The sequence below is a fragment of the Eucalyptus grandis genome, chromosome 5, assembly GCF_016545825.1.
Source record: "Eucalyptus grandis isolate ANBG69807.140 chromosome 5, ASM1654582v1, whole genome shotgun sequence".
In the NCBI taxonomy this organism is placed as follows: Eukaryota; Viridiplantae; Streptophyta; class Magnoliopsida; order Myrtales; family Myrtaceae; genus Eucalyptus; species Eucalyptus grandis.
Genome location: NC_052616.1, coordinates 16,270,551 through 16,297,979, shown reverse-complemented (window position 1 = coordinate 16,297,979; position 27,429 = coordinate 16,270,551). Strand labels below are relative to the sequence as shown.

General features: G+C 39.5%; 2 protein-coding genes across 2 annotated transcripts; both read left to right on the top strand.

Moving 5' to 3' along the window:
• Nucleotides 1-577: 577 nt before the first annotated feature.
• On the top strand, nucleotides 578-3,021 carry LOC104444386 (protein GRAVITROPIC IN THE LIGHT 1). The gene has a single exon (XM_010058042.3). It carries the CDS (start codon nucleotides 714-716, stop codon nucleotides 2,412-2,414), a length of 1,701 nt encoding a protein of 566 aa, XP_010056344.2. The 5' UTR covers nucleotides 578-713; the 3' UTR covers nucleotides 2,415-3,021.
• Nucleotides 3,022-16,713: 13,692 nt separating this feature from the next.
• Nucleotides 16,714-20,119, top strand: LOC104444384 (axial regulator YABBY 1). The gene is made up of 7 exons (XM_010058041.3): nucleotides 16,714-16,994; nucleotides 17,256-17,414; nucleotides 17,714-17,834; nucleotides 18,768-18,816; nucleotides 19,105-19,180; nucleotides 19,327-19,404; nucleotides 19,681-20,119. Exons 1-7 carry the CDS (start codon nucleotides 16,902-16,904, stop codon nucleotides 19,747-19,749), a joined length of 645 nt encoding a protein of 214 aa, XP_010056343.3. The 5' UTR covers nucleotides 16,714-16,901; the 3' UTR covers nucleotides 19,750-20,119.
• Nucleotides 20,120-27,429: the final 7,310 nt, after the last annotated feature.

Below are 27,429 nucleotides of genomic sequence, written 5' to 3'. Positions count from 1 at the left end.
TAGTATACGTTCAATTTAATCCACAAATTATACAAAAATATTTAATATTATCTATTAGTCTATATTAATAAAATGGCCCCTATTGAATAATTTCATATAATTCAATCACTACACTGAATATATAACAAAAGTTCAAGAATCACAAAAGATATCGTACTAACGCAATGCATTATTGTGACATTGATACTTAAACTATATCGATACCTAAATTCATTTCTTATCATTACAAGTTTGGGTGAACAAAAATTTAAGATATCGAAGTCACAATGATCTTATTTAGAATTTCTTTTTATCGCAATTAAACGAAAGTATTTTGGTCAAATGGGGTTTTAGCAATAAAAAAAAAGTGCTAATGTCATGGTGAAATATAGTCTAGAGTTTTTGTTTAGTACTTTTCCTCAGCAAGCCTCGGAGCGTGATGTACGTAAAAAACACGACATGATGTTTGGTAATCATAATTAAAAAAAAAAATGAATCAAATCAAGTAGAAGATAAAATAAAAAAATCTATTAGTGTAATAATATACCAAAAGTGAAAGTGGAGTCATCCCAAACGTGCCTTTCCTTCCAAGACAAAAAAACTCAGCACAGCACATCAAACCCACTCAAAGGCTTCGCCTTTTTAACTCACCATCACTCACTCTCTCTCTCTTACATGTCCTTCGATCGACGGCGGCGACGAGGACCACGGCGACGGCGACGACGACGGCGACGATGACGGACGTGAACGGCGCCGCCTCCAAGCCGCCGCAGATCTCCGACATGTTCCAGAAGTTCGCCCTCGCCTTCAAGGCCAAGACCTTCGAGTTCTTCGCCGACGACGACGGCGGGGAGGAGGGCGCGCCGGGCGCCTCCGGAGCGGGCGAGGACTTGTCCGACGGGTTCGCCCTCCTCGACTCCGCCGAGGAGATCATCACCGGCCAGCGCGTCGTCGTCATCAAGCCCGATCACTGCAGGGCCGCGGCGCCGGCGCCGGCGGCTGCGGAGGCGGTGGCGGCGGCCCGGCCGCGGCTCCCGGAGCCCGGCCTCTCGTCGACGGAAACCCTAGGCCGGGAGCTCGAGCGGGCGTGCGGCTTGTCCCCGGAGCCGGCGCGATCGGCGAAGGATCCGTGGAGCGAAGGAGGGAAGGAGGCGGAGGCGACGAGCTTAGGGCACAATCGCGCTGTTTCCTGGAATTCGCGGGAGCTGGTGGTCGCGGAGTCGAGAGGGATGAGCAAATCGAGCGAGGAGGCTCGGCGACGAGGAGTCGATGCGAGGACGATCGACACTTTGATTTCTTCGGTGTTCGGGACGGTCTCTTCCTTCGAAGCTTCGTACGTGCAATTGCAGACTGCGCAGGTGCCGTTCGCCGAGGAAGGCGTGAAGGCTGCCGACAAAGCGCTCGTTTCTCATCTCCAGAGATTGTCCGACGTCAAGCGCTTCTACACGGAATTGCGAAGGAACGCGGATTTAGTCGACGATTTGCCGAACGTGTCGAGCTTGGAAGCTCAGGTTCAGGAGAATCAGAGCAAGCTCAGGATCCTCGGGACGATCTCGAACAGGTTGCAGTCGGAGATCGACCGGAAGCATAGCGAAGTGCACGGTCTGAAGAATCAGCTGGGGGAGATTCAGAAGCGTAATTTGAAGCTGTCGAAGAGGTTGTCGGACGGGTTGAGTTCGTCTTGCGAGGTGTGGTTGTGTATCTCTGTGTTTGATTCTTTCCTACGTGATGCTTGTAGAGCTACGCACAGGTTTACTAAGATCTTGATTGGTTTGATGAGAAAGGCTGGGTGGGATCTGAATCTGGCAGCTAACTCCTTGTATGGGGATGTCGAGTACGAGAAGAAGGGTCACGAATGCTATGCGTTCTTGTCGTATGTTTGTTTGGTAATGTTTCGAGGTTTCGATTCGGAAAGTTTCTATTTTGGTGATGATGATCATGGAGTTGTGAGTAATGGCCATATGTCGAGCGGCAGTAGCTCTATCAAGAAATTGCTCGAGCATGTGTCGAGTAACCCGATGGAGGTCATAAGCATGGACCCAGATAGCGAGTTTGCTAGATTCTGTGAAAAGAAGTATCAAGAACTTATCCACCCGTCGATGGAATCTTCGGTCTTCAGTAATCTAGATGGCAATGAAGCTGTTTTGAGTTCATGGAAGTCTCTGAGTGTGTTTTACAAATCTTTTGTCGAGATGGCGAGTTCTATATGGACCCTACATAAGTTGGCCTTCTCGTTTGATCCTGCAGTTGAAATCTTCCAAGTGGAGAGGGGCGTGGAATATAGTCTCGTCTACATGGAAGATGTCACGAAGAGATGTCCTGCGCCATGTAAAGTTAAGCCAAGAGTTGGATTCACTGTGGTTCCAGGCTTTAAAATCGGGAAGACAATTGTGCAGTGCAAGGTGTACCTGTCCGGCCTAAAATGTGAAGGCTAGACATTGGGGTTCCGCAATGTAGGAAACAGGGGATCATAATGCACTTCCTCTGGATGCTGGCCGAACAAGAAGAAAAGATGTTCGGCTGAGTTGGTTCATATGACAGGGCTACAATCCTTGGAGAGCTTGACTTCATGGCAATACAAATGTCTGCAAGAAAAACAGCTGTAAATCTTGGCATTTGCAAGTGAAGCTTAGCAAATGAGTGATCAGGAGTAATAAGCTCTATGGCGTTGTTGATCCACTGAGGTTCCTTCTGGCGTGTAAAGTTCTTCAAATTTTCTTTTGATTTGGATTTTCAGTTGAATGATTTCTTGGGAGCTCACTGTATAGGTCTATCTTTTCTCACACTTAGATACATAGCCAACTTGTGAATCTGTTTTCCTGTTGTTGAGTAAGATATCATGTGTATCTATATCAAGTCTACTCTGAGTTTTCTGACAAGAAGATTTACTGTCATGATCAATTCCTAATTGTAGGGAAGATTGCTATAGAATACTGTGGTCAGTGTCGACTCGGTAGTTTCCTCTTGAGTCGCTAGATGCAACTTTTGTATTGAGTTGATCAAATGAATTGTCTTTCTTATCTATGCATATTGTCTGCCAAAGGAACTGGCACTCGAGCTCAACAGAAATCCGTGACCTCCTCTCTTTGTAGTCATGACGACGTTCCTTATTATTGAAACTTTAATTCAGGGTTCTGTGTTTCATTGGGGAAAATTATGCATGACCAGCAAAGATGCTCTCCAAATTGAGGACTGACCATGTCATTAAAGCATGGCATGTACTCCTCAGGAAATTCAGGCAGGATAGACTATACATCCTCCCTTCTACATACCCTTTGTGCTGTTTCCGTACTCGAGACAGTTTTTTGGTCCTCTGTTTCTTAGGCTGGTTTTGGGGAAAAGATGTTGGATGATCCAACCATTAACAAGATATTCTAATGCGGTTGTTGTTGTTGTTGCGAGAACACTATTTAAACTGAAAAGAGAAGGAAAATGAACTTGTGGTTGGTAAGGCTGGCTTGATCCTTGGCCCCCACTAGCAAACCAGACAGTCAAAGCTCTCAAATCACATAACTTGAGAGGATGTTTCATTGACTAAGATTAGCAGCAAAATGAAAGCAAGAAAATCACTACACTACAGTCGTTGTCTAGATCAGGAAACTAAAAGCTAATCTTGCAACACTTCCGTCGTAGTCTAGAACCGGAAAACTAATCTGACACGGTCCAAAATCTCACCCTTTGTCCCGCCTCCTAAATACCAACATATCGAGCGGCTCCCAACGACTGAAATGCAAGAACGAACGGAAAGCTTTCTTAGAAGTGACGAGAAATATGTGTTGCAATCAATTTTGAGTTCCTTTTATCTTTCACTTTGACATTTTCCTTGGTAACGAGTCGCCTGAGATGATGTTCTGAAGTGGGATTAGGCTGAAACCTTGTGCTCGCTTACTTCATCCGATTGCAAGAATCCTCCGGGAATTACTTCTACCTATTGTAAGTTATCTTAATTTTGACCTCTGACCATACTTAGAGACTACAGTGACCCAACTTATGTCCAAAAACCTTTTTGCATTGTGGATTTTGTGGTCTCTACTTTCATCATACTATCGATGAACACAATGGTGAGGACCCGTGAAAGGGTTAGGGTTATTGCCAAAATTGATGAGAAAATGCAGCTGGATTCACAATCTTCCTCTTTTAAGTTTTTCGTCTGCCTCCATAATTGCAACCTGATAAACCGGCATTAAGCAAATGATGTACTCTTTCATTCTGTGCTTGGATGAAGTGCAGAGAAAACCACCATTAGAGATGCTAATTTCAACAGGAAGGATGACCGCATTGCTTGCCAAAAGTAGGCACAGTTCTCTGGTTCGACATTGTCTAATGTATAGATATGCACCCTGTGAGACTCGGTCTCATCGGTGATGACTGCGTCAAGGGAAAAATCGAGTGATGAGCAGGAATTCCTCCGATATGCAGAGGCCATTCCAATTTGCCTTTCTCTTTCAACGTGTTCATGTACAGTACGTATACAAACCACTCTGAAACCACCCTCCGTAACACGGCAGCATTCATATTGTGTTATCGACCTAACTGCAGCCTATCTCGTACCTTAAAATTAGACAAGTCTCTCTCAGAATTCCCTTTCCTTTTCCATGTGGGAAGAAAGGAGGAACTTAGGAAGTTGATATCTCATTGTCAGCTTCGTAGAGACTGACTTGGCCTAGCTGCTGTCCGAGGGATTCTTGCCCTCTAGTCTGTTTTCGGGCTTTCTTCTGGTTGGTCATCTAACCGGTTTCCAAAGTTAGTCAAAAGCGGACCCTCCAAAAGTTCAACAACTCTTCCTAGTTTTATAGCTTGTCCTTATTAATTCATTATTTCTGCGACAAGAAATAATAATTTCAGAAGAATCAGCTTTCAAGTGCTGCTTTCTATAAGAACCACAAACCATGGTCGAAACAGAGAAACACTCCAATCAGTCCTATAACTTATTGTATATGGACCATACTCCACTAAGTTTGAAACCCAATTTTTTTTTTTTAATAATACAGGATGCGAACATCCAGGCTCGGGAATCTGGAGGCCTACCAAACATTTTACAAACCTTAGACTTTTGGCTTGTGCAAAATTTTTAATTCAAAACGGTTTCCATGAAATTTTATTACCTTATTACCAAAAAAAAAAATTATACGAATTCAATCATAAATATTTCTTTTTAGCCAATTGAGTCATAAATCTTTTGCATTTATGTCGATTTAATTTAATTGATTAAATTTGCTGGCCAATGCTAATGTGACACGACTACACTAGTGTGACCATAATAATATTTCAATATTTTTATGATTTTTTTAACAATTTTTCTTTTTTCTTTTTTCTTTTCTTTCTCTTTATTATTATTTTTTTTTTCATCTTATTTATTCTTTCTTCCTCTAGTCGGTCACTACACCAAGGCAATTGGTAGAGACAAGGGCTAGCAAGGTTGATCTAGCCTTACTAGTGGCTAGGCAAGAGTGAGCTTGTCCAACCACTAGTGAGGCAAGCCCTCACCAATCCTCACCTAGCCATGGCGAGGCAAGGTTAGTCCTTACCTTTAGCTAGTTGCCTTGGTCTGATGACCGGCCAAAGGAAGAAGGAAGATGAAAAAAGATAAAGAAAAAAATTAAAAATCGAAAGTATTAAAATATTATTAAGATTTGACATTGAATTGGTACAATTCCAATGAGTTTAAACTTTTTTTTAGTAATTCTCCTAATAACTTTTAACTTTTGAGCTAAAAATCTTCTCATATTCTAATCACCACCAAACTGGGGGAGTCGAAATCCTATCAACATAAAATCTTCCGTTTCACCTATAATTTGCTAGAAATGAAATCTCTTTACTTTCATTGTGGAAGAGATAGTTTTATCTTCTCGCAAGCATATTTAATTGTACGATGCATGCAGAATAAGTTGATCATCGTAGCAGGATTCTGAACACCATTCCTTGCCTGTGCTCGTGAAGAAAAACTTTTCAATTGAATCCCAGAAAATGGTGCTAATTATTGCAACACTGCTAAGCTTCGGGTCCAGCATGACTAGATCAAAACATAAATCATGACCTAGCTGAACGCTCGGTTCTAATCTTGAAGTCTAAGAAATCTCCCAGAAATTATATACAGAGAGAGAGAGAGTGAAGCTTTTGAGCCCATTTAACTCAGGGGCCCGAGCTATATGAAATGGCTATAAGGGCTTTGAACATTGGGCAGGCTCTTCATTTCTATTTTCACATGATCAAAGCCCAACCTGCGCTTTGCCGGCGGGCCGGCGGGCCTTCGTATAACCTCTCCCAATGCAAGAAATCGAAAGCTAACGCTCGATTCATGATAAGCCCGATCTGCGCAGGTCAACGAGGTTTCGTAGAGCCCCTCGGAGCGCAATAAATCGAAAGCCGAAACTCAATTCATGATAAGTAAATGCCACGAGATAACTTCAGCAAGGTCACTCCGTTCTTAATCATAATTACGTGAAATCGGAGAGTGGACGACCGTTTGGAGTCGACTTGTGCGCCTTGCTGAGCCGTGACTCGTGTGGGCGAAAGCTTTTAGGAACTTCATTCTTTCCTCGAAGAGGAATATCGAGCAGCTTATAGTATCCTCATGTGACAAAATATTTTGGAAGATTGAAAGATTAGATGAAGACTGGGCTTAACACGTAAAGAAAAAGGCAAATGGCCGAAAAGAAAAATAAAATAAAAAAACAGAAGAAGAAGGAACACGTGGCTGAATGTGAAGAAGAAAACGGGCATCGAATGTTGACAATTTTCTAGTGTTGTGGAGTTAGATGCCTAGAGAAAGAGGACGGCAGCTTTATGAGCAGATAGACCATCTTTTTAAGGCTTTGCCTCGCTCCTCTCTCCTTCTCAAACTCTCTCGTACGTTCCCACCGAGAGAGAGAGAGAGAGTTGAAGCTGAGAAAGTAGGAACTTTGTACAGTATGGCTACACGAACACAGCTCATCGATACATGCCAAACGACAACGGCATGGCAATGGCAGCTCTCTCAGCGTCAGCTTCACAACTGTTCACACGTCCTACTTTCTCAGCTTCAGCTTCACAACGCGCGCTCTCTCTCTCTCTCTCTCTTGTCGATACATGCCAAAAGAAAAATGGCATGGCGATGGCAGCTCCAATTAATGTCATCTTTATTGGATTTCCAACCTCCCTAACACATTTCCTGACAGTCCCTCTTTACACTGTTTAGACCATGGCTTTGTCCATTGGGTTTTACTGTGCAGGACCTTTTAGTGGCGAGAGAGAGAGAGAGAGAGAGAGAGAGATGATCATATCGTTTAAATCGAGAGACATTCTTTTGAGAACTTGTGTCACCGACCTTGAGTCATCAATTAACTTTATAATCAGGTGCAGGTTTTTTATACTTTCATCCATCTCTCAGCTGCTTAATACAGTTTTCTTGGTGGCGAAGAAGAAGCCTTTCAAACAGTTCAAGAACGTACAAGCATCTGCTAATACCCTGATCAGGGATATCGAAAGCATGAATGGAAATGAGCAGACGATGTTACACCCAATTGCATATTAAATAAGAGAGGACTTATGATGACTTGATTAAGGCGAGCCCTAACAGGCCAATGATTTTGAATCGGTTAAAAGATTATCAAGTGTAACGCTTCAAATTGATCTAGTTGAGGAGAGATTACATCGTTCGAGTGGGTCTTGAAGACTCCGGTTCCGATGAAAGAAGTCGAATTTCAATGTCTGAAGACATGTCCTCGACAAAGGAGGAAGTTACAAAAGATGGGAAGGAAGATATTTGATCATAACTCTATTTCTTCATGCTGAAAAATTTCGAGGATCCAGATCTCAATTTCGATTTTGCAAATCTTCTCCATGCATATAAGTCATCAAGGTCTCGACATGTTCACGATGCAGCCCAAGCCAAAGAACTCAGTTCGTCAACATCTTATAATCTGATCCATTGAGCATGTATTAATTTTAGGAGAATGATGCAACATAACTTGCCATATATAGAGTTTTCTCGTAGTAGAGGAAAATGCCCAACTAATCTTCGTAATTAATCTATTCATTTGATTTCAACTAACATGTTAGAAATTCACGTGATTTTACTTCATTCATGTCACTTTTTAGTTAAGTTTATAAGTGAATGATTCTGCATTTAAAGCCCACCAAACCGCGGCCTATATGGCCCCTTTTTGTTATTAGATTTGGCTGCTCTCTTAGGACTGAGTAGATCTCATTCACTTTCTTAGTACTTACCTGATGCTAGGTTTGATGTAGGATCTCTAGGGTTTCTTGAGTGGTACTGGTATCCCAAAAATACTCATTTTTAATGTCTCTTTCGCGAAACAACTTTACCTTATTTAATTGACGGCAAAAGGATTCTGAGAAGTATTGTTGCGTTTCGAGCATGTCGCATCTCCAAATTTTCTTTCGTGTTTATCCTCATTTCTCTTACATGTTGCCGGGCATCGGCCTTGCAATATAAACACCAAGGCGAAACATCACAAAAATTCATGCTCTAGAGACTTAACTGAAATTGAAAAACCTGAGTGGACATTTTCAAAGTTCAAGAATTCATGATGTGGTTAACCTTTTTGAAAAAGTCAATAATTTTGAGTACCTGATAAAAACTCCAATTCACTTAGCAAACTTATAATTTTAATTAGATCATTTTCCGTTGATTTTAAGCATGCATATTTCTTTTTTACCAATAAATATTTTTCCCTTGACTAATCATTTTTAGCAAATCACATATATGAAAGTTCGGAAACTAATTTGTAGAAAATTATTTCACCTCAATATACACTCACTTAATTAGGCCAAAGTAGGTTGCATTTGCTTCGTTAAAAGAGCTTTTTGTGAATTAATTTTTTGAACTTTCACGTGTTTGGTTTGTTGAAGATGGTTAGTTAACAAAATAATAATAATAATAATAAGGTCAAAGAAAACACTTATACTTAAAATTAGCAAAAGGAATTCTAGATTCTGACAAGAGGAAATCATTTTCCTAAGCATAACAACTCTCTTATCACAAGCAGTTAGTGGCTTCTCCAATTTCTATATTAAGATAGAGTTTTATGTGCTTTTTGGCATATCACTAATGAAAACTAATCATCTTCCTTGAAAATGATTTCCACGAAAAACGTAATATTTCTTATGAAGCTTGCCGCAAAGCAAGCATATCTATCATCTTGAATAGCTAAGTTGGGAAGTTAAACTTATGAAGGCTTTTTCACTTTGCAACTTCTACAGAGTTTCATTTTTATTTTCCATTGCTCGGAAGCCCTCACCAGCAATAAGTGAGGGTCGCAGCCCTCGCCCAATGATGCCTTCCCCCTATTTGGGCAAGGGCCTTGACCCTCATTTGTTGCCGGCAACCTTCGCCGGCTATTGCCAAGACTCTTGCGATCAGTGGAGGGAAGAAAATGAATAGAGAAGCAAAGAGTAGGGCGGAAAAGAACAAAAAAAAGAAAAGGCAAGGAAAAAAAATTCATAAAATATATTAAAAAATTGCGAAAAAAAAAACGTTGTTTCAGTTATCTTTATTCCGTAAGCTATTACCTCATGTTTAATTCCTTTACAAGTTTATAACATCTTGCAAATCAATATTTGGTTTATAATTACTCATCTTTACTTGTAAAAATATATATACTTTGGCTTGGTTGTTATTATTAATTTGTTATTGTTTTCCTCAATCTTATTATCTTTAGTTATATTTTTTCTGGTTACAATATACAGTGTTGTGTATATTTCGTCCTCCACATAATATTTTCCAGCAGGATTTGCTTGCGGATGTTTTAGTTGCAATACTCGATTAGGGCTATTCCGAAGCTCACCCTTCTCAAATTAAGTTGTTTATACACATTCTATGAGAGACGCTACGACCCCAATTGTGAGGTCCCCAGCCTCAGGCTGCTCCATATCTAGGGTTGCCTGAGAATAGGGGCACCATTTCGCTTGCCGCCAAGCGAGCGATCTCCCTTTCCTTCGAACACCCGGGGGGGGTGGGTTGGTTACGTTAAGGTTCTTTAGAGTACTGGGGGTGAAATGCATCCGTAGTAGCCACCGTAGTTATAAAAAAAAAAATGTTGAGGTTTGATTGGAAAAGGGTTATTTTGGTTGGTGGAATGGGTGGCTCTTTCAAATTATATAAAATGTTTCAATCGATATATGTTTTGTTTTATGAAAAAGGCAAAAGAGTGCCCCTAGGACACTGTTTAAATCTTCATAAATGAGCTTTGTAAATGTAGAATTTTTCATTTAAGGTCAATTGCTCCTCTTAGAATGTGTACTTATCTTATTTTTCCAAGTATGCTTAAAAATGTCATCTCTACTTTAAATTAAGTGAATGGTGCCCTAAGTGCACTTGTTAACAATGTGCTTGCTCCATTGTGCTATTGAGATGGTTTGAAGCTATATATCGATTTTGGGACGGCTTTCTTTATATCAATATCCAATCATAGTCGAAATTTGATCTTGCATCACTCCTGAAATGTGGCATGGTCACTGACAATGAGATTGATCATGTTAGCATTCTCTCTCTCTCTTTTACACAGCTTTTTTCTTCAATCTCCATGGAGGAGTAGGTCCGAGCTAGATCCCTCCCTCCCCTCCCTTTTTCCTTTTTCTTCGATTGATTGGTTCTTTGTTTTATTTTCCTTGCTTTCGTCTCTTTTTGAGGTGCATTTTTCTTCTTCTCTTGTCTAGATCTAGAGGAAGCTTCTTTCTCTTGTTCCAGGGAGATTTTTATCCCAATCTAGTTTAGATTTGGGAGGTTTCTATGCGTACAATTTTGGGTTTTTCTTCCTTATGATTTCATTGGTGCACAAGTCCAATTTTGAAGAAAATCAGAAGAGCTTTATGAAGGTGTCACTCTTGCAAGCTAAGTAGCACCGACACAGACACGCGACACACGATACGACATGACACAACACGATATGCCGACACGTCGTTTCTAAAAAAACAGACAATTTCGACACGTTCGGACACATTGTATATTAAATATATTTTTATATATATAATAAATTATCATTTTTATGATTATTTTAATCAAATTAATTTGATTCAAATTTATAAATAAATAAATAATTTAAAAAACCTAGAGATACTAAAAACATTAATTCATCATTTATTAATATCATCAATTGTTTCAATTTGATAAATTCAACTTTATTTTTATAATTCAAAAAACTTGGAGAAAAAACAAGTGATCCACATTATGGATTTGCATGTTAGATTTGTTGAAAGAGGAGGGAAAAAAAAAACTTAAAGGGTGAATTATGTATCACGAAAAGTGAGAGTTAGAAAAGAAAAAAAGATTAGGTTTTTCTTCTTTCTCCATTCATTATTTCTATTATTGTGTTTTATTTTTTACATATATATATATTAACTTATCATTTATTGAATATTTTAAAATTGACCTCAATATCGGAATCACGTGTCTGAAACTCGTATGTTAGAATTTCAACTCAAGTGTCGGAAAGTGTCGGGAAAGTTGACCAGGTGTCGGATTTTCCGACACGTATTGACCGAATGTCGGAGAGTGTTTGAGAGTATCTGAGAGTGTCGAACACATGTCAAAGTGTCCGACACAACACAAAGGCTTTTGGAAAGTGTTGGTGCTTCATAGCTTGCAAGTGTCAAATCTGTGTGCATTCAACCTCGTTACTTTGAATGGTGATGGTGTTGGGGACACTAAATCTAGGTGCATACCTCTAAAGGACAAAGCTATAGCAACATATGAAGATCTCGGTGTGTGCCCACTACTAAAGATGGATTCAGTGATCAACCGTTGATTTTGGTTTGAAGAATTCACAAATATGCACTTTGAGCGTGTAACCATAATCTTGTTCTAATGATTCATCTCTTTATCTGAAGCTTGTTTTGTTTTAGATTTGTCTGGGATTTATATTGGCTTGCAGCTGGATTGCATTTCTCTATTATATATCCATGGAAATGAATGAACCGTTTTTGAACAAAAACAAAGATTGATCATGTTAAGATATAATCTCTCATCGCTTGATTTAGGGATTTAACCATGTCTTGTTCTCATGTCATTTTCCTCCACCTAATGATATAAAGTTTTCGGGTTGCACATTCTAATCGGTTACATCAATTGGGGTGGAGGAACCATTTCTGTCTCTGAGGAATTGTTTAGACAAAAGTAAAGCTGTGCATGTCGTATTAAAGAAATGAAAAACAGCTTTGGCCCGACAAAAGTGTGACGAGAAGGACAATCCCGTGCGCCCAAATTTTGCTGCCAGCCAAACACAAGCCGGAAGCAAATGAAGCTGCATGGATGTGCAGCGGAGGACCCCACCTCATTCCTAGCTAAATGATCCCACATCTTAACCATTAGCGGCAATTATTGGAAGCGCAACCCTAGTTTTCACAAGAAAAAGTAATTCCAAGTCGTTTAGAAGGAACTTTAGAGGAGGGAACAGAAGATAGCTGACGAACTATCTTTCCGAGCTCAAACCAAAAAAAAAAAAAAAAAAAGTTTCCGATCAAGTTTTAGGGTTTACTTTTGTAAGACCGTGTAACCAGAAAAGAGAAGAAAGTAAAAGATAAAATAAAAAGGAAGAAGGAGATGGAGAGGCTTGAAGAGCCCTGTCTTGCAGGCGCGAGGGGCTACGCGCTGGTTTAGCTAACCCTAGCCATGTAAAACAAATGGCCGATCCATGCAAGGACATATTAAAGTAGATTAACAGCATCTCTGGCTTCTGTTATCACTGACAAGCTACGGATCCCTGCTCATAATGTTTGTTGTTTGTGTATGCGTGGAGGGAGAGCCGAGTGGTCAAATCGATGAAATGCAAATTGGTGCGTGGCTTTCTAAGCCGCTTGGCGTTATATGGTCATTATGGCGGTAATAATAAGACGGGGAGATCCTCTTCATTGGACGCGAGGGAGAACGCCCCCATTTTCTCTGCAAGGGATTTTGCGCTTACAAATGTTGTCTTATCACTAAAAGAGAGGGTTTTGTGTCCAATTGAGTACAGTCACCTTCCCAAAAGGGCCCCTTTCCTTAGTACGTGTGTTCTTTCCTGCGTTATTTGCTACGACCTGTCGAAAGTTTAATAGACAGCTTTGCATCTCATCCAATACGAGGCGATCAACTCGAGTTTATCGAAGCTTTGTTTGCGGAGTTCGTTTCTAAGTAAAAGTGCGGACAGTGCATGCATGATTGGCAACTATATATTCTGCAACTGAGCCGGCAGTTAATTAGGGTAAAGGATTATTTGCTAAAAGGTATGTGTCGAAATGATCGGCGTCTTACTTGCTGACCCAGACTGAATGAGGAGTCGCTAATCATCTCAAATTGACAAAACCCGAAATGTGTTGGAGAAGATCCGGCCGACCAGCGAATGTGCCGAGATATTATTTTTCTGTTCTAGGTTTAAGTAGATCGTGGTCTGAGATTCAACAGCAATTATGAATGTTTTAAACCCTCTTCTAGACACACGATCAGGACTCGACTAAATTTCTAGGAGTGACTCCTGTTTTCAACTAAAATATGCCTAAATACAGGTCGTTTTCACATTGGGTGCGCAGATCAAGTTGGGAATTGCATGGAACAGGATCAGGACGAGTAATGCAAATAACTCGCCTAGGCTACCTGATAAGCTATTGAATTGTATCATGGAATCAAACACTGATATAACATGCTGGAGTGCTCCATACTTACTACGCCCTTGAGATGGAAATTTTTATAGGTTTACGAAGCTTACTCAAATGATATAAAAAGTTATGTAGTGAGGAATAGAATTTAAGATATATTTCTTGACATATCGTTACTTTCTGAGGACACTCAAACTCCAGCCTCTTGTTATCGAGAATAAAACCTGTAATGTCAATGACCTTTTATTTACCGAAAATCGATGGTATATCCTTCGCTTGGTCCAGGGAATTGCTTAACAATTAGATAAAAATGCCTAGAGACAGTACGCACATCTTTTTAGGAAAAAAAAAAGAACAATGCAAAATCGAATACATGAACGTAAAAAGAAGACCAAGAGGGCTAAAAGAGTAGGAGGATGTCTCGCAGCTTTACCAGCAACTGCTAAACGGCTAAACGTGGTGCTAGAATCCTCGAGTATCAAGGAGGAAGAATGAAGTTCAGAAAGGGCTATCGACTATGACTTTGGAATGAAGAGCTGGAAATAAAGGCACAAGGCTATTTCCGAGTAGTGCAGATGTTAGGTGCTTGCTATGGCAATGTTCATGTATTTCCTGCGCAGTAACTGATACTAGGGAAAATCTCATTTTGGGTTGATGCTCGTGCTATTGAGTGTCATAAAATTCAAATTCACGAGGGAAGAAAATTGACGCTACATAAGCCTTGTCCGGTGCGAGTCTCGCGTTAGGATGAAGATTAGCTGTCTCATACTTTAATCCCATGACAAAGCGCGGATATTACAGTTTCTGCTCATCCCCCTCTTGAACAATACCCTGGATCTACCCTCTCTCTCTCTCTCACCCACTACTAGCTGGCCCCCCTAAACCCCTGGCGCTCCTGTTGCGCCGCCGCCGCCATCGTCAACCTCAACCTCCACCGTGCGTACAGCTGCCCTCTCTCTCTGGTATTAGGATTTTGCTGGGATTTTCATTAGGTATGGCGACAACTTGAATAAACATGGCGTTGCGATTCTACAGTCATAAAGACAGGTTAATTAGAACAGGGACAGCAGATATCTTCATCCATGCCATTAGACCTCTATGATCCAAGAGCTAAGATGTACCATGTGCATAAATTGATCAATGGACACTACAATAAATCTGTAATTTTTGTACACTGGTTATTGTTGAATTAGCTGTAAAAAAGAAGCAGATTTTCCTCGTCGATATAGCATTTTTGGGTCGCGAAATAAACAAAGATTTGGAATATTGATGGTGGGGAATTTTGACATTGAAACCCGAGAAGAAGCGTGGAAGGCAATAAAGGAGAGAGTGTGGGGGCATAGCCCCCCCATAACTAATGAAAACAACAGGTGAGTGAGAGAGAGTTAATCGCTCCCATGCACACGTCCCTTTCTCCCCCCTTTCTCTCTCTCTCTCTCTTGCTCTCTCGCTCTCTCTCGGGAATGCCAAACCCTACATTGATTTTTTACTATTTCCTTCGTTTCTTGCTTTCTTCCATTCGGGCTTCAGCTGTTTGTTACAGCTGCGCCCCATCTCTTTCCCCCTCTAGTGCGGCCACCCTTCATGATTCTTCAATGATCAACAAGTGGTCCAGAAACGCAAACCAGAGATCTGATACAGAAAAAGGAAAAAAACAAACAAATCAGAGGAAAAAACGAATGCCAGGGAGCTGCAAATTTTGGTTTTAAGTGAACATGCGTATTCTGCTTTTTAACTGAAAATTTGAGGTATGTAAATTTTTAGAAATATTTACCTAACATCTAATAATGTTTCCAGACGGGAAGGGGGCGAGAACTAGCACTGACCCTCCTAGGTTAGTCATTATGGAGGACCATGTATGGTACGTTGTTAGGTTTGAGATGAACCCCAGATGGAAATATACAAACGAATATAGCAGACGGGCCATCACTCTGCATCATAGATCTTGTAAGATGTTAACCCTAATTTCCTCGTCGTTCCATAGAATTCAGGTTAGTAGTTAGAGTTTGTGACAATGAATTTAAGCCATCACATAAACAAAGAAAAAGAACTCCTAAACTTGTTCCTAACTATGGTCATAAAATAACCATTGGTGAAACACAAATTAACCTATGGAATCAAATCAAGAAAAACCCATATATTACTGCCAATCTACTTCAGAAATTTATGTGTGGTAGCATGAGGTTCGAAAGATGATCAAAGCCATGACAATATCGATGCCACATTATTGGTAAGTTACCAGCTATTTGCAAGAGGGCAGAGAGTTAAATTGGTCTTAGGACCATCTATTTACATGAGCCTTTCATGGAAAATATCACTGGCTATGTTAGATGCACCTTACCACATCAAATATACTTCAAATCCTAATTTGCACTTCTATCTGAGAGAGAGAGGGAGAGAGAACTCCATCACTCGAACTTCATTCGTAGACTTGAGGCGCTGGTGAGGTTTGGCTACAGCCTAGCGGCAGAGGTGCTTGATGTGGTGGCTGGAGACATGGTGCCAGCATCGATCCTGGGGCAACTGGTGGAGCAAAGACATAAGATGAGAGAGAGTGCTAGGGTGCGTTCATATGTCGTCAAAATTGATTTCCCATAGGGCAAAGTTTAGTTAAGAATAGACGGGCCAATATAATATTTGGTGATTGCAGAATCGTGTTAACTTTTTCCCATGCAAGAGTACCCAATTCAGAATGTCGATAAATTTAGTGGACAATTTCTCGATTACAAACTTATAGTGAATGATACTCCATTTACATTTAGAAAATATTTCAAGGGAAAACCGAAAGCTTGCAAATGTCAGATCAATAGCTTGGCTTTTCAAGTAGAATAGTAGCAAGATAAGTTTAGAAAGGCCGTTTACAAAGTAATGAATGTAGTTAAACTGTAATTGGGTACGTAGGGCATATTCAAGCATCCATCAAGAGCTTCGCATCGTTTAATAAACTCAGTTTGGGAATTAGTCCTATTTGTTTTTAGCATCCAGTAACATGTTCTCCTAATTTGTTACTTTTTCTTCTGTGCAAAAAAATTGATGAAAATGGGCATAGAAGAAAGTCACTTTCCGAGTCTGCTCCATCTACTAATACATTAGCGGCAAATTTCCCATCTATGCCCATCTTTATCTCCCTCCCTCCCTCCCTCCCTCCCTCCCTCCCTCTCTCCTCTCTCTCTTCCCCACCTCTTTTCTTCTTCATCCTACAGAGAAACTGAACAATCAAAAGTGAGAGAGAGTGTTCAGATCCAAAGCAGTTAAGCTGTCTCTCATATATCAATCCCACCTCTCTATCACACTTCACTTCACGCACTGATCGGTCAATCCTATCAACCATCAAATCAAAGCGGAACAACATGTCCTCCTCATCTGCCTTTTCACCGGACCCCCTCTCCCCCAACGAGCAGCTCTGTTATGTCCATTGCAACTTTTGCGACACCGTCCTTGCGGTATTACATTCTCTCTCTGTGTCTCTGTGTGTGTCTCTCTCTCCCCCTTACTTTTTGTCCCCAATAATTATTCACTCACATTATTCTGTCTCTCTTTCTCGCGCTCTAAATATAAAAAGTTGTTCTTGTTCTTGTTCTTCTTGGTCTTTTTCACGTTTTCTTTTCCTCCCTCTAATGGGATCTTCTTCTTGTTCATCTCAATTTTCAGTTCCTGGGTTTGTTGTAATATGTTTCGCTGGGGGTGTGACGTTTGTGTTGTAGGTGAGCGTTCCGTGTAGCAGCTTGTTCAAGACGGTCACAGTCCGATGTGGTCACTGCACAAATCTCTTGTCGGTCAACATGCGAAGCCTCCTTCTTCCTCCGGCTCCTGCAAATCAGCTTCACCTTGGCCATTCTTACTTTACCCCTCAAAACCTTCTGGTATATTGCATTCGTGTTCCATGCTTGCTGATGCTATAAAGGAAACTAATCAACCTAGGGCCCTTTTCTTACCACGAGCGCAAACAAGGGACGAAAGAATGATGATGACAGCTAGGGTTTCTCCGATAATGGTTGCACAATTGGCTGTTTTTCCCCTTTCCCAATTTTTTTTTTTTTTTGGGACAAATGCTTTTCTGAAGCCCAATTGAGAACTCTGGAAGCTAGCTGATAGGCTCGTCTTCCTTTTCCTTTTTTTTTTCCTGTTTAGTTTCGAGGTTCTAATCTATGGGAATGTGTAGGAGGAAATCCGGAACGTGCCATCGAACATGCTGATGAATCAGACGATCCCCAACGAGCCGATGATGCAGCTACGAGGAGGGATAGAAGATATCCCGAAGCCCCCACCGGTTGTGAACAGACGTGAGATTCCGCCTGCTCTCGCTTTAATTTCACATCTTTTCGGTTCCTTCCTTGCCTCAGATTTTTTTTTTTTTACTTCTTTCTTGATTGTGCAAGCAAAGTGTCTGTTGTCCCTGCCGTCAAAGAAAGAATCCCTGCAATTTTTATATGAGCCTTTCCGGTGAGCAGTTCCCTCTTAACCATATCAAGAGAAAAAGTTGCAAGAAAATCGGATTCAATTACCCTAACGCTTACCCTTGAACAGTCCTGCCAAGTTTTTCCTGCTTGTATCGAGTGGTCGAGCTTTTACAACTCAATTATTTGCTATATTCTTTACTGGTTTTTTCCTTTTTTTTTTTGCCTCTCTTCTTTGGCTCTCTCGAGTTCCAGTTTTTATAGGGTAAACTGGGACGGGCACTTTAAGATCTGCCTCACCACTTTCGCTACATTGGTCACAGAGACCACAGTGTGCCCTCCTAAATAGAGATGTACTCGCTGTTATCCCTAGTTTCACCCTCACTGAACCACGAAAGCTAGAAAAGGTTTCAAAACCGTTCTTTTTTTATAACTAATTTGGTTTCCTTTCTCCGGAGAGAAAGAGAGAAGATTTGTTTCTTTACAAACACTAACTTTGTCAAAACCCTAAAATGCGGATCGCCCTTGACTTATCGAGTTCTTTAGTTGTGCTTGTAGCTGCAGCCGCTCTCGCGCACCATATTTGCTTAGAACAAGACAGAATGTTCTTTCAATTTGAGTTTTTTTTTTTTTTTTTTTTTTTTATATGGAGGACAAGAAATTGAGAATGACTGTCCGAAGATATGATGGGGTGATGATGGGTTGGGAAGATACAGACACGGAGAGAGAAAAGAAAAGCTTGTACAAAGTCAGCGAAGTAAAATTACAAATAACTTATGTTTTGTCTGTTCTTTTGTGTCTGTCTGTCCATTGTTTCAGCTCCTGAGAAGAGACAGAGAGTCCCTTCTGCATACAACCGCTTCATCAAGTAAGTCATTAACCTTCGAGTTATTCCTTACTTTACTTACAACCTCTCTTTTTTCAAAAAACAATCAAATTACTGATGCTTTGAAACTTTAAAGATTTAAGTGAAAAAAGGAACTAATCTTTTAGATACTAAATTTCTACTTGAACATTTGTCATTTCGTTGGATTGAGTATACTATTAATGAAGTAGAATGTAGTGCAAATTTTGCGAGCTTCTAAGGAATGTGAGACTATCAAGAAGACAGTCATGCGTACGCCTTGTGACATTGACGTATCTATCAATTTCATAGGGACGAGATCCAACGCATCAAAGCTGGGAATCCTGATATCAGCCACAGAGAGGCCTTCAGTGCTGCTGCAAAAAATGTGAGTCTCTCTCTCTCTCATCCCAAAGAAACTTATAGGTAGCCTCATTTTCTCCTTGCTTTCTTTTCTATATTCTGAATTTAAATCAACCAGCGTAACATGACAAGAGTTGTGATTAACGGGTACGAACGTTTGGTTTCTTTCAGTGGGCCCATTTCCCGCACATCCATTTCGGACTTATGCCTGATCATCAGCCCGTGAAGAAAGCTAACTTGCGCCAACAGGTACTTCCCATCTTTCTGCCTCTCTTCTCGATCTCATAAGATTTAAAATTTAGAAAACCCTAGTTCATCTTAACCCAGAAACAAACATAAAAAATGAAACCCTAGTTCTTTTTACGTACTGCTAGCTCCTGCACGCTTGATCACACATATAATATTTATATATACAACATTGATCGTATTTCTCGAAGAACTCAAAAACCATAGTCCTTTTGTTTTTTCCAAGAGTAGATTGCTCTTGCACTCCGACTTTAATGACAATAATCTGTCATTGTGCAGGAAGGAGAGGACGTTCTCATGAAAGATGGGTTCTTCACGCCTACAAATGTGGGTGTCTCCCCCTATTGATAATTGGCTAAGTACTTTGAAAAGAAAAAACAGCGCCCTTGTGTGTGTGTGTGTGTGTGTCTTTCTCTTTCTAAGTTCATCCGTTCACTTATTTTCTTCCTTCTACTTCCCTCGTATGAAAGTGTCACTACTAGTTAGTCTCTTATTGTTCTAAGCTTCGTTTCTAAGAGAGACTTCTCTAAGCTCTATGGCTCTTGCTCAGTTTCCATGCCCCTTGCGGTGTGTTTGAAGCTTTTAGTTGGATTGATTAAGATGAGAGAGAGAGAGAGAGAGAGAGAGAGAGAGAGAGAGAGAGGGAGGGAGAGGTCTTGAAGCTTGTACAACATTGAGCTTCTTGATACCGAATCCTAGATGGGTCAAGGTTTGTTCATATTCTTAATATGTTGTGAACCTATCTTAACCATGCCTCTCTCTCTCTCTCTCTCTCTCTGCTTCCAATGTTATCTTCCGTGTTGCTCTGTCATGCATGCATTACGTCTTGTGTGAGCATGTCTTGGAAAAACTACTTTTTCCATCTGGGGGAGCTATGTTAACTTTCTTGGAAGAGAACTAAGTGAATTAGCAGATATGGTTATTATTAACAAAAAATGCTTGGAATAGCTACAATATCTTCTGAAAAATCTGGTGTTCTTCACTTGTTTTCATCTAGTTCTTACCTTATTTTCCTACTGTATTGCTCACTTTAGAGGTCCAAAACCAAAGGCACATACAAGAGTTAGGCTCTACAACTCTTTTGAAGGTTATGTTACGTAGAGCAAACGTGATTAAGTAATCTCTTCTCAATTGTGATCTCAACTCCATATTTTGCAAAAAGTTCTGTTTAGTTGAGTTTAGCATTAGGGTTTTCAAAGTTACAGTGATGTAAGTTTCGGCTTAGGCTAATTTTAGATTGCAGTTTACATCAAAGTTCTAAAATAACCTGTATGTTTCTGCCATTTCACTTTAGTTTTTCCAAGTGAAGATCATCTCCCATTGTCTTTTGAGTTCTCTCATTTCATCATTTTCTGTCATAAATATTTAATTGAGAAAATTGATACTTGACTTCCGAACAGCAGTGGCAAAGCACACAGTGCATTTCATCTTCCGAAAGTTGCCAAGTAGCAAAGCACAATAAAAAGGAATGCATTTACATTTTTACCGCACATAACCTACTAACAGACAATGGGGTCAAAGTACCTAAATTCAGTGCCCGCATATTATTTTATATTCGTTTGACTTATCATTAGAGGTTCTATCAAGAGGAACTTTAATGGAAGGGAGTGGTAGGGTTGGGAGGGAGTTGAGCTAAAGGGGCTTCATTGTTTAAGAAGTTCAAGCTTGTCCGTTAGATTATATCACTACGTGCAGCACATTTGACGCCATTATCGTGCTAGACTGCACATCAACCCATCTATACGATTAGAACCAACTGGCAATAAATACAAATCATTCGTAAAGATTATATTAATCAGGTCCACCCAGCAACCGATGATTGTCTATATACAAGCATGGTCAATGCCGTGAAAAACTATAGAGAATCTATTGCGATAATTTGACGTGCATTTTACATTTCATAAGATCACAACATGTGTTATGAAAAAGAAAGCTATCTATCAGTAGTGTTTCTCGCCTGGCTTGTGAAACAAAGTTGTCTTTATACAAGCATATAGCTGATATGTGATGACTATAGAGAATCTATTGTGATAATTTGATGTACTTTCTACATGTCCTGAGATCACACCATATTTTACGTAAAAGACAGCAGTCTATCAGTAATGTTTGTCGCCTGGCTTCTGAAACGGACTTCATCCTAGTCTTGTATATATATAAGATCTTCCTTCGACATAGTAGTCTAGCTATTTAGATTAACTCGTCTGATATCCATGGTGATATCATGACCTCGGAGGCCTAAATTAGCAAAAGCAAAGAAGGGTTTTGCATGCACTCCCTTCCATTAAAGTTCGACTTGTTAAGGCGTTGAATTTTATAGATATCTTCCTTAATTTTGGGACATCTATCAAACCATAATCTTAAGATCAAATCTCGAGATTGTTTATGCATTAATTGTTCATAGAAATCGGTTATTTCCTTAACAATCGGGCCACTTAATGATCTGATCTTATCAAATCCATGATTTAGCCAATCTTTCGAGGGGCTTCCCAATATTTCGGGATTTTTCCCAACATTTTTCCCACTTAGCCCGATTTATATTTAATGCATTAATTATCATGCGCACGAGATAATTACCACATACTAAAAAACAATAATGATTCACCATATAAGGTTCATAAAAGATATATATAATCAAAGTTTCATTAAAGTCCACATTCATGTATCATAAAGACTTTCTGTTAATTCAAATATATTATGTGCACACAATCATAAGATAAAGAAAAATGCATAATCTAGGTCAGAAACACGTCACGGAGCTCAGTTATCTTACTAATTATAAATAATCAATAATCACTGCAACCAAGCCCATTCTGAGAACATATTTTTTAAATAATTTTGGTCGTAAACCTTTGATTAGAGGATTTGCTTTCATGAAATCAGTTCTGAATTCTAGTCAGCGATCATGAGATCACCCCCATTTTTCTCATCTCTTTATGGTCCTGAATTGAAAAGACTTGTTTGGAGCAACCAAGGAGTGAAAATTTTGAATGAACTACGTTGAATTGGCAGAACGCACCGTTAAGATCGCCAAGGAATACCTTTTCAAGAAAATAAATAAATAAATAAAAGTAACAAGCAATCAAAAAGGCATGCCTTTTCCAAATCTTTCCATTATGGAAGCATATAGATAACCCTGAATCTATGTATAGTAGAGAAGGATAGGATGGCTTATGTATAGCAGTTTTGCAGCGTTTCTTTCTTTCTTTGTTCTTTTTGGTCCACGTTTTTGTATTTGCTTATTACAATAACCTTTAACTTAAGTGTATTCGAATTAGTGAAGAAAAGACGCAAAAAAAAAAAAGTAAAAAAAAAAAGTTTTCTTGGAGCAATTTCGCAATAAACAATTATAAACGAAAACTGTATATGCAATTTTTAATGCATGTGAAGCTCATACTCTGGACTTGACTCTGATTAGACAATCTAGAGTTGAGGATACAATACAAGAACATATCAATACTATCTATAATTTCTCTAACTCGTAAAGGAAACTCATCATGACTTCAACTTCGAATTTTGACCCAATCGCATAACATTTATAATTGGTATTCAAGGATTAATAATTATATATATATATATATATATTCAAAGGCCCCATAAGGATAATGTTATCAAATATATCCCTCATAATTACTGAACTTAATCAAATATTCCCATCCCCCAAAATAAATGCATTTCCTAATATAAATCAAATCAAAATTTATCTTTTCAATTAGTATTTTTTTTTTAATATTCCACATCATATGTGTGCACCTTCTCTTCTAGCATGAATATAAGTAAAGAAAACGGCTACTTTTACGATTGGATGATGTGCATAACTGGCTAATATTGTATACTTTTTAGATGGTAGGTAATTACCTTAGCTGAAAAAGACACACGAGCATGACACTTGATGATTATTGCTTGCCTAACTTATAATTAACGAGACCAATGTTTGTTTTAGAAAATCAAGTGATGATACTCAGATTATAATATTATTATAGGGTCAATGATGTCTGAGGCTGAGGACGGGGACATGTGGGCCCACCCACAAGGTCACTGCTGCTGGGCCTTGATTTTCAATAAAAAGCAAAATTTGGGGTACACCCAAAATATAGTAATCTCATTCAAACTTATCGTCACATGCAAATGTGTAATCACTATAGAGAAAAATAACAAGTTGTTGACACTTACTGTACTTTGGTTGGCTTAGATGGGTCATTCGAGAATATCATATCGCAATTAATCTTCTCGACAAGGAATGGTATCGAAATTTAATGATAATTCGACGTGTGGAATAGCTAATTAAGCAAGGCCATGAGTGGGAAAACAACTTGAGAGGTCCGTCTCAACCATCCCCAACCCCCCCACATAAATATATTCGGTCGCGTCCTTCTCGAGAGAAAGAGAGCCTAACCTTAGCAAATGAGACACGAAATCAACTTCAAAAGGATCACACATATTCAAAAGACCTATGGCCAAAACGTCAAAGTCATTGCAGCACTTAGTAACATGTTCAGACAAGCCTTTAGAAATTTAGTTAAACTTTTAGGAAAAACCATCCAAATCCGATTAGACAAGAAGATTATGATAACCTAGGATGGATAAGAACTTAATAGAGAGGCCGACCCAAAATCCCCATAACCTTTTATCACTACATCTACAAGCGTGTATTGGTATACATTGCCCAAAAAGGATAAACGATAAGACCTTATTAAGCTCTCGAAAGTGTTGGTGGGAGCTCGCAACAGAAGTCATAATCTTTCTTTTGGGGAAATCGCCCACCTACCCAAAAATCATTTGTTGGGAACGCGCAACAGAAGTTTAATATCTTCTTTCCAGAAAATTGTCAAGAGGAAACCAAGTCTGAGTCCGTTAATATATCCAATTGGATACACATTTACTTAAAAGTTTAAGTTAATGAGTTATGAGTTAATTAGAATATACTAATTACTCTAAAACACATCAATTTTCCGATGTGAGATTTCTCAAGCATAACTCACTTACACGTACATCTTAAAAAAGTTTAACGAAGATTTTAACATTTAATGTGACGATCATTAGATAAGTGACACGCCTTCATGACGGTTTAGCCCCAAACTCCCGCCTCGCTTGAGTGCACAAACCATCGGCTGGCCTCTCCTCTTCTACCGAGAGAAGAGGAGGCGACGGCCTTTTCCACGCTCTCGATGGTGATTGTGTAAATTTCTTCGTCAGATCAATTGATAGAAGACTTGAACCTAAAATCATTACACCCTCGGGCCAACTACTACCGTAGGTTGGCCGATTAAGAAATAATGGACGGTTGAAAAAGTCAAGGTGGTCGTTAGGATATGTCCGGGAAGATTGCGGGGCAAGGTGAGCCTTCACCAGATATAACCACAAGAAAATACAGACGATACAATAACGGGCCGTGCATCAAGTACGTTTGCCGTAGACAAGCAGCAAAGGGGCGGCTGCGTGGCGTGTTCTTAATGTAAAGAACCTTATGTTATACGCAACATGGGCGACTTCGCATTAAACAAGGACAAATTTTGTCTTTATTGAATACTATGGCCTTTCTTATTTAACTCGTCCTGAAGGGCATCCTTCGACAAAATAAATGTAAACTAGAGTATTTTATATGTAGAGTATGATCCTACCTCCACATTACATTATTTTCTCATAGCTTGTGGTCTCATTTTTGGAATCCTTCTTGGATCTTTCTACAACGAGGCATAATAAGTTAGGTTCTCCCCCAAACCTAAACACTAATAGGGTAATGTAGTCGCACTACAGTTAATCAAACTGATTCAAGGTGTGTTTATTTGAGTGATTTTTTTTTTTTTTCATAAATTAGTTTTCTAAAGTTTCACGCATTTGGTTTGCTAAATATGTACACATAACGGAAAACTATTTACAGTCAAAGATAATATGCATGTTTAGAGTTAGGAAAATGATTTTCCTAACTTGTAAAGAAAAAATTAGTGTCCTAAAAAATGATTTTTTGGAAAGGATTTTTTTTTTATCATGAATTTTTTTTTTTTTCTGAAACAAACACACTCTTAATATATATTATAAGCTTCCGCATTATATTCATAAATGGGTATAATAAACCCTATCAATGGGTGGCATCGGCATGGCTGGATCGGTTTGAGTATGAAGCCTAAAAGTCCTTATTAAAGCATGTACCCATTAAATAAGTATATTAATTTCATAAATAACTTAGGGGATTATAGTAACAAGTCATTAATCAATTTGTACGATAGTCAATTTGGTCCTAAACTTTTCAATTGTATCAATTTAGGCTTAAACATTTTGTAAATTTTCCAATATAGTCCTAAGCCTATTATTTGGTTAAATGGCTGGAAGGACTACATTAATAAATCGTCAAAAGCTTTAGGAATATTGGCGGATCATCAAAAGGTTTAGGCCTAAATTGGCAAGTCAAATTATTTAGAATTTAATAGATACAACTAAAATGTTTTGAACTGAATTGGCTCTTGTATAATAAGTTTATGACTTTTTAGACAATTATCCCAATAACTTAGCATGAGCAGGGTTAATTATCCAAGCCTCCCAATTGTGCTTCGACCCCACAGGCCTAAGCATATCATGTTGTCTAGATCTTCATTTTATCATTCATATAGGTTGCCTTATGTCGTATTTGTGTCCAACACTGCCAATCCTTTGTTAAAAGACCCCGAGATACTTGGAGTGCCAAAACTTGACACATAGGGACACTTAAGTGTCAAAAGTTAGAATGGTATTTAAGTGTCAAAATTGGAGCAAAATTGATTAGTTAAATGCTAACAACAAGAAAATCTAGCCAAAATGCTAACATGGTGATTTTCCAATGAGGCAAGTGTAAAATGACATTGTTTTGCTCACCAACGTGGCTAGACAAGTGCAAAAATGACGTCTTTTTATTGTTGACATGGCTAAATAATTAATATACAAGTTAATTAAATTAAATTTAAAATCAAATTTAAAAAAAGAAAGATGAATAGCGGCTAAAGGCTGAACCCTTGCCGTCGCCACCACCTCCTTGCTATTGTCAAGAAGGGCCAGCAACTATGGGGGAGGGTTAGCGAGGGCTTATGAGCCCTTGCCAGATCTAGGGTGAGTGTTGCGGCCCTCCCCCAAATTCGACAAGGGTCACCGGCCCTTGCCCTATTGGGCTAAGGGCGGGTGTTGGCTACTCGCCGGCCCTCACGACCCCGAGCCAACGGCAGCCCTTGGCTCGGCATCCCATCCGAGCGGCAGCCCTTAGCTCGGCAAGGCAAGGGCCGATGACCCTTGCCGAATGGGGAGGGCCGTGTCCCTCGTGCAAAATCTAGGCGAGGGCTTGCAGGCCCTCGCCGCCGCCTGGCCGAGGTTGTGGCCAACCCTCCCCTTACCGTCACCAACCCTTCCCGGCAATGGTAGGGAGGAGGCGATAGCGTCAAGGGCGAGCCCTCGGCCGCTATTCATCTTCTTCCCTTTTTAAATTTGATTTTAAATTAAATTAAATTAATTTTTAAATTAAAATTCAAATCCACACCAAAGCGACATCGTCTTTACATTTCTTTGTTGAGTTAGCTATTCGGCAAGCCATGTAAGTGAGCAAAGTTAATAAAAAATTGCAATGTAGGATTTTCGGCAGGGTTCACCGGAGGTGGCACTCAAATATCCAAATTTTTAAAAAAGTGGTACTTAAGTGTCACTTTCCTGACCTTTAACACTTCAAGTGCCAATAAGTGTTCAATTGTATAAGTTTTGGCACTTGAAATGTTCTTTTGCCTATATTAAAATGTTCAATATGCCATCACCAAACTTCACAGGCACAATCCATATATGTACTTTTTCTATACTGTATTAACATAGATTGATTAAATTGTCGATTAGGTACATACAATGCTCTATGTTAAGGTTTAAGGATATCATTTCCACACCTTGTGTCACTCTCCTATTACCATCGTATCCATCATTGTATTTGTGTCACATGTCAATCAAATTCCCAATAAATAAAGAAAAGCTATAATCTCCCTTATCCTACCTCTCCTTGGCCACTTTATACATTTACCTATATTT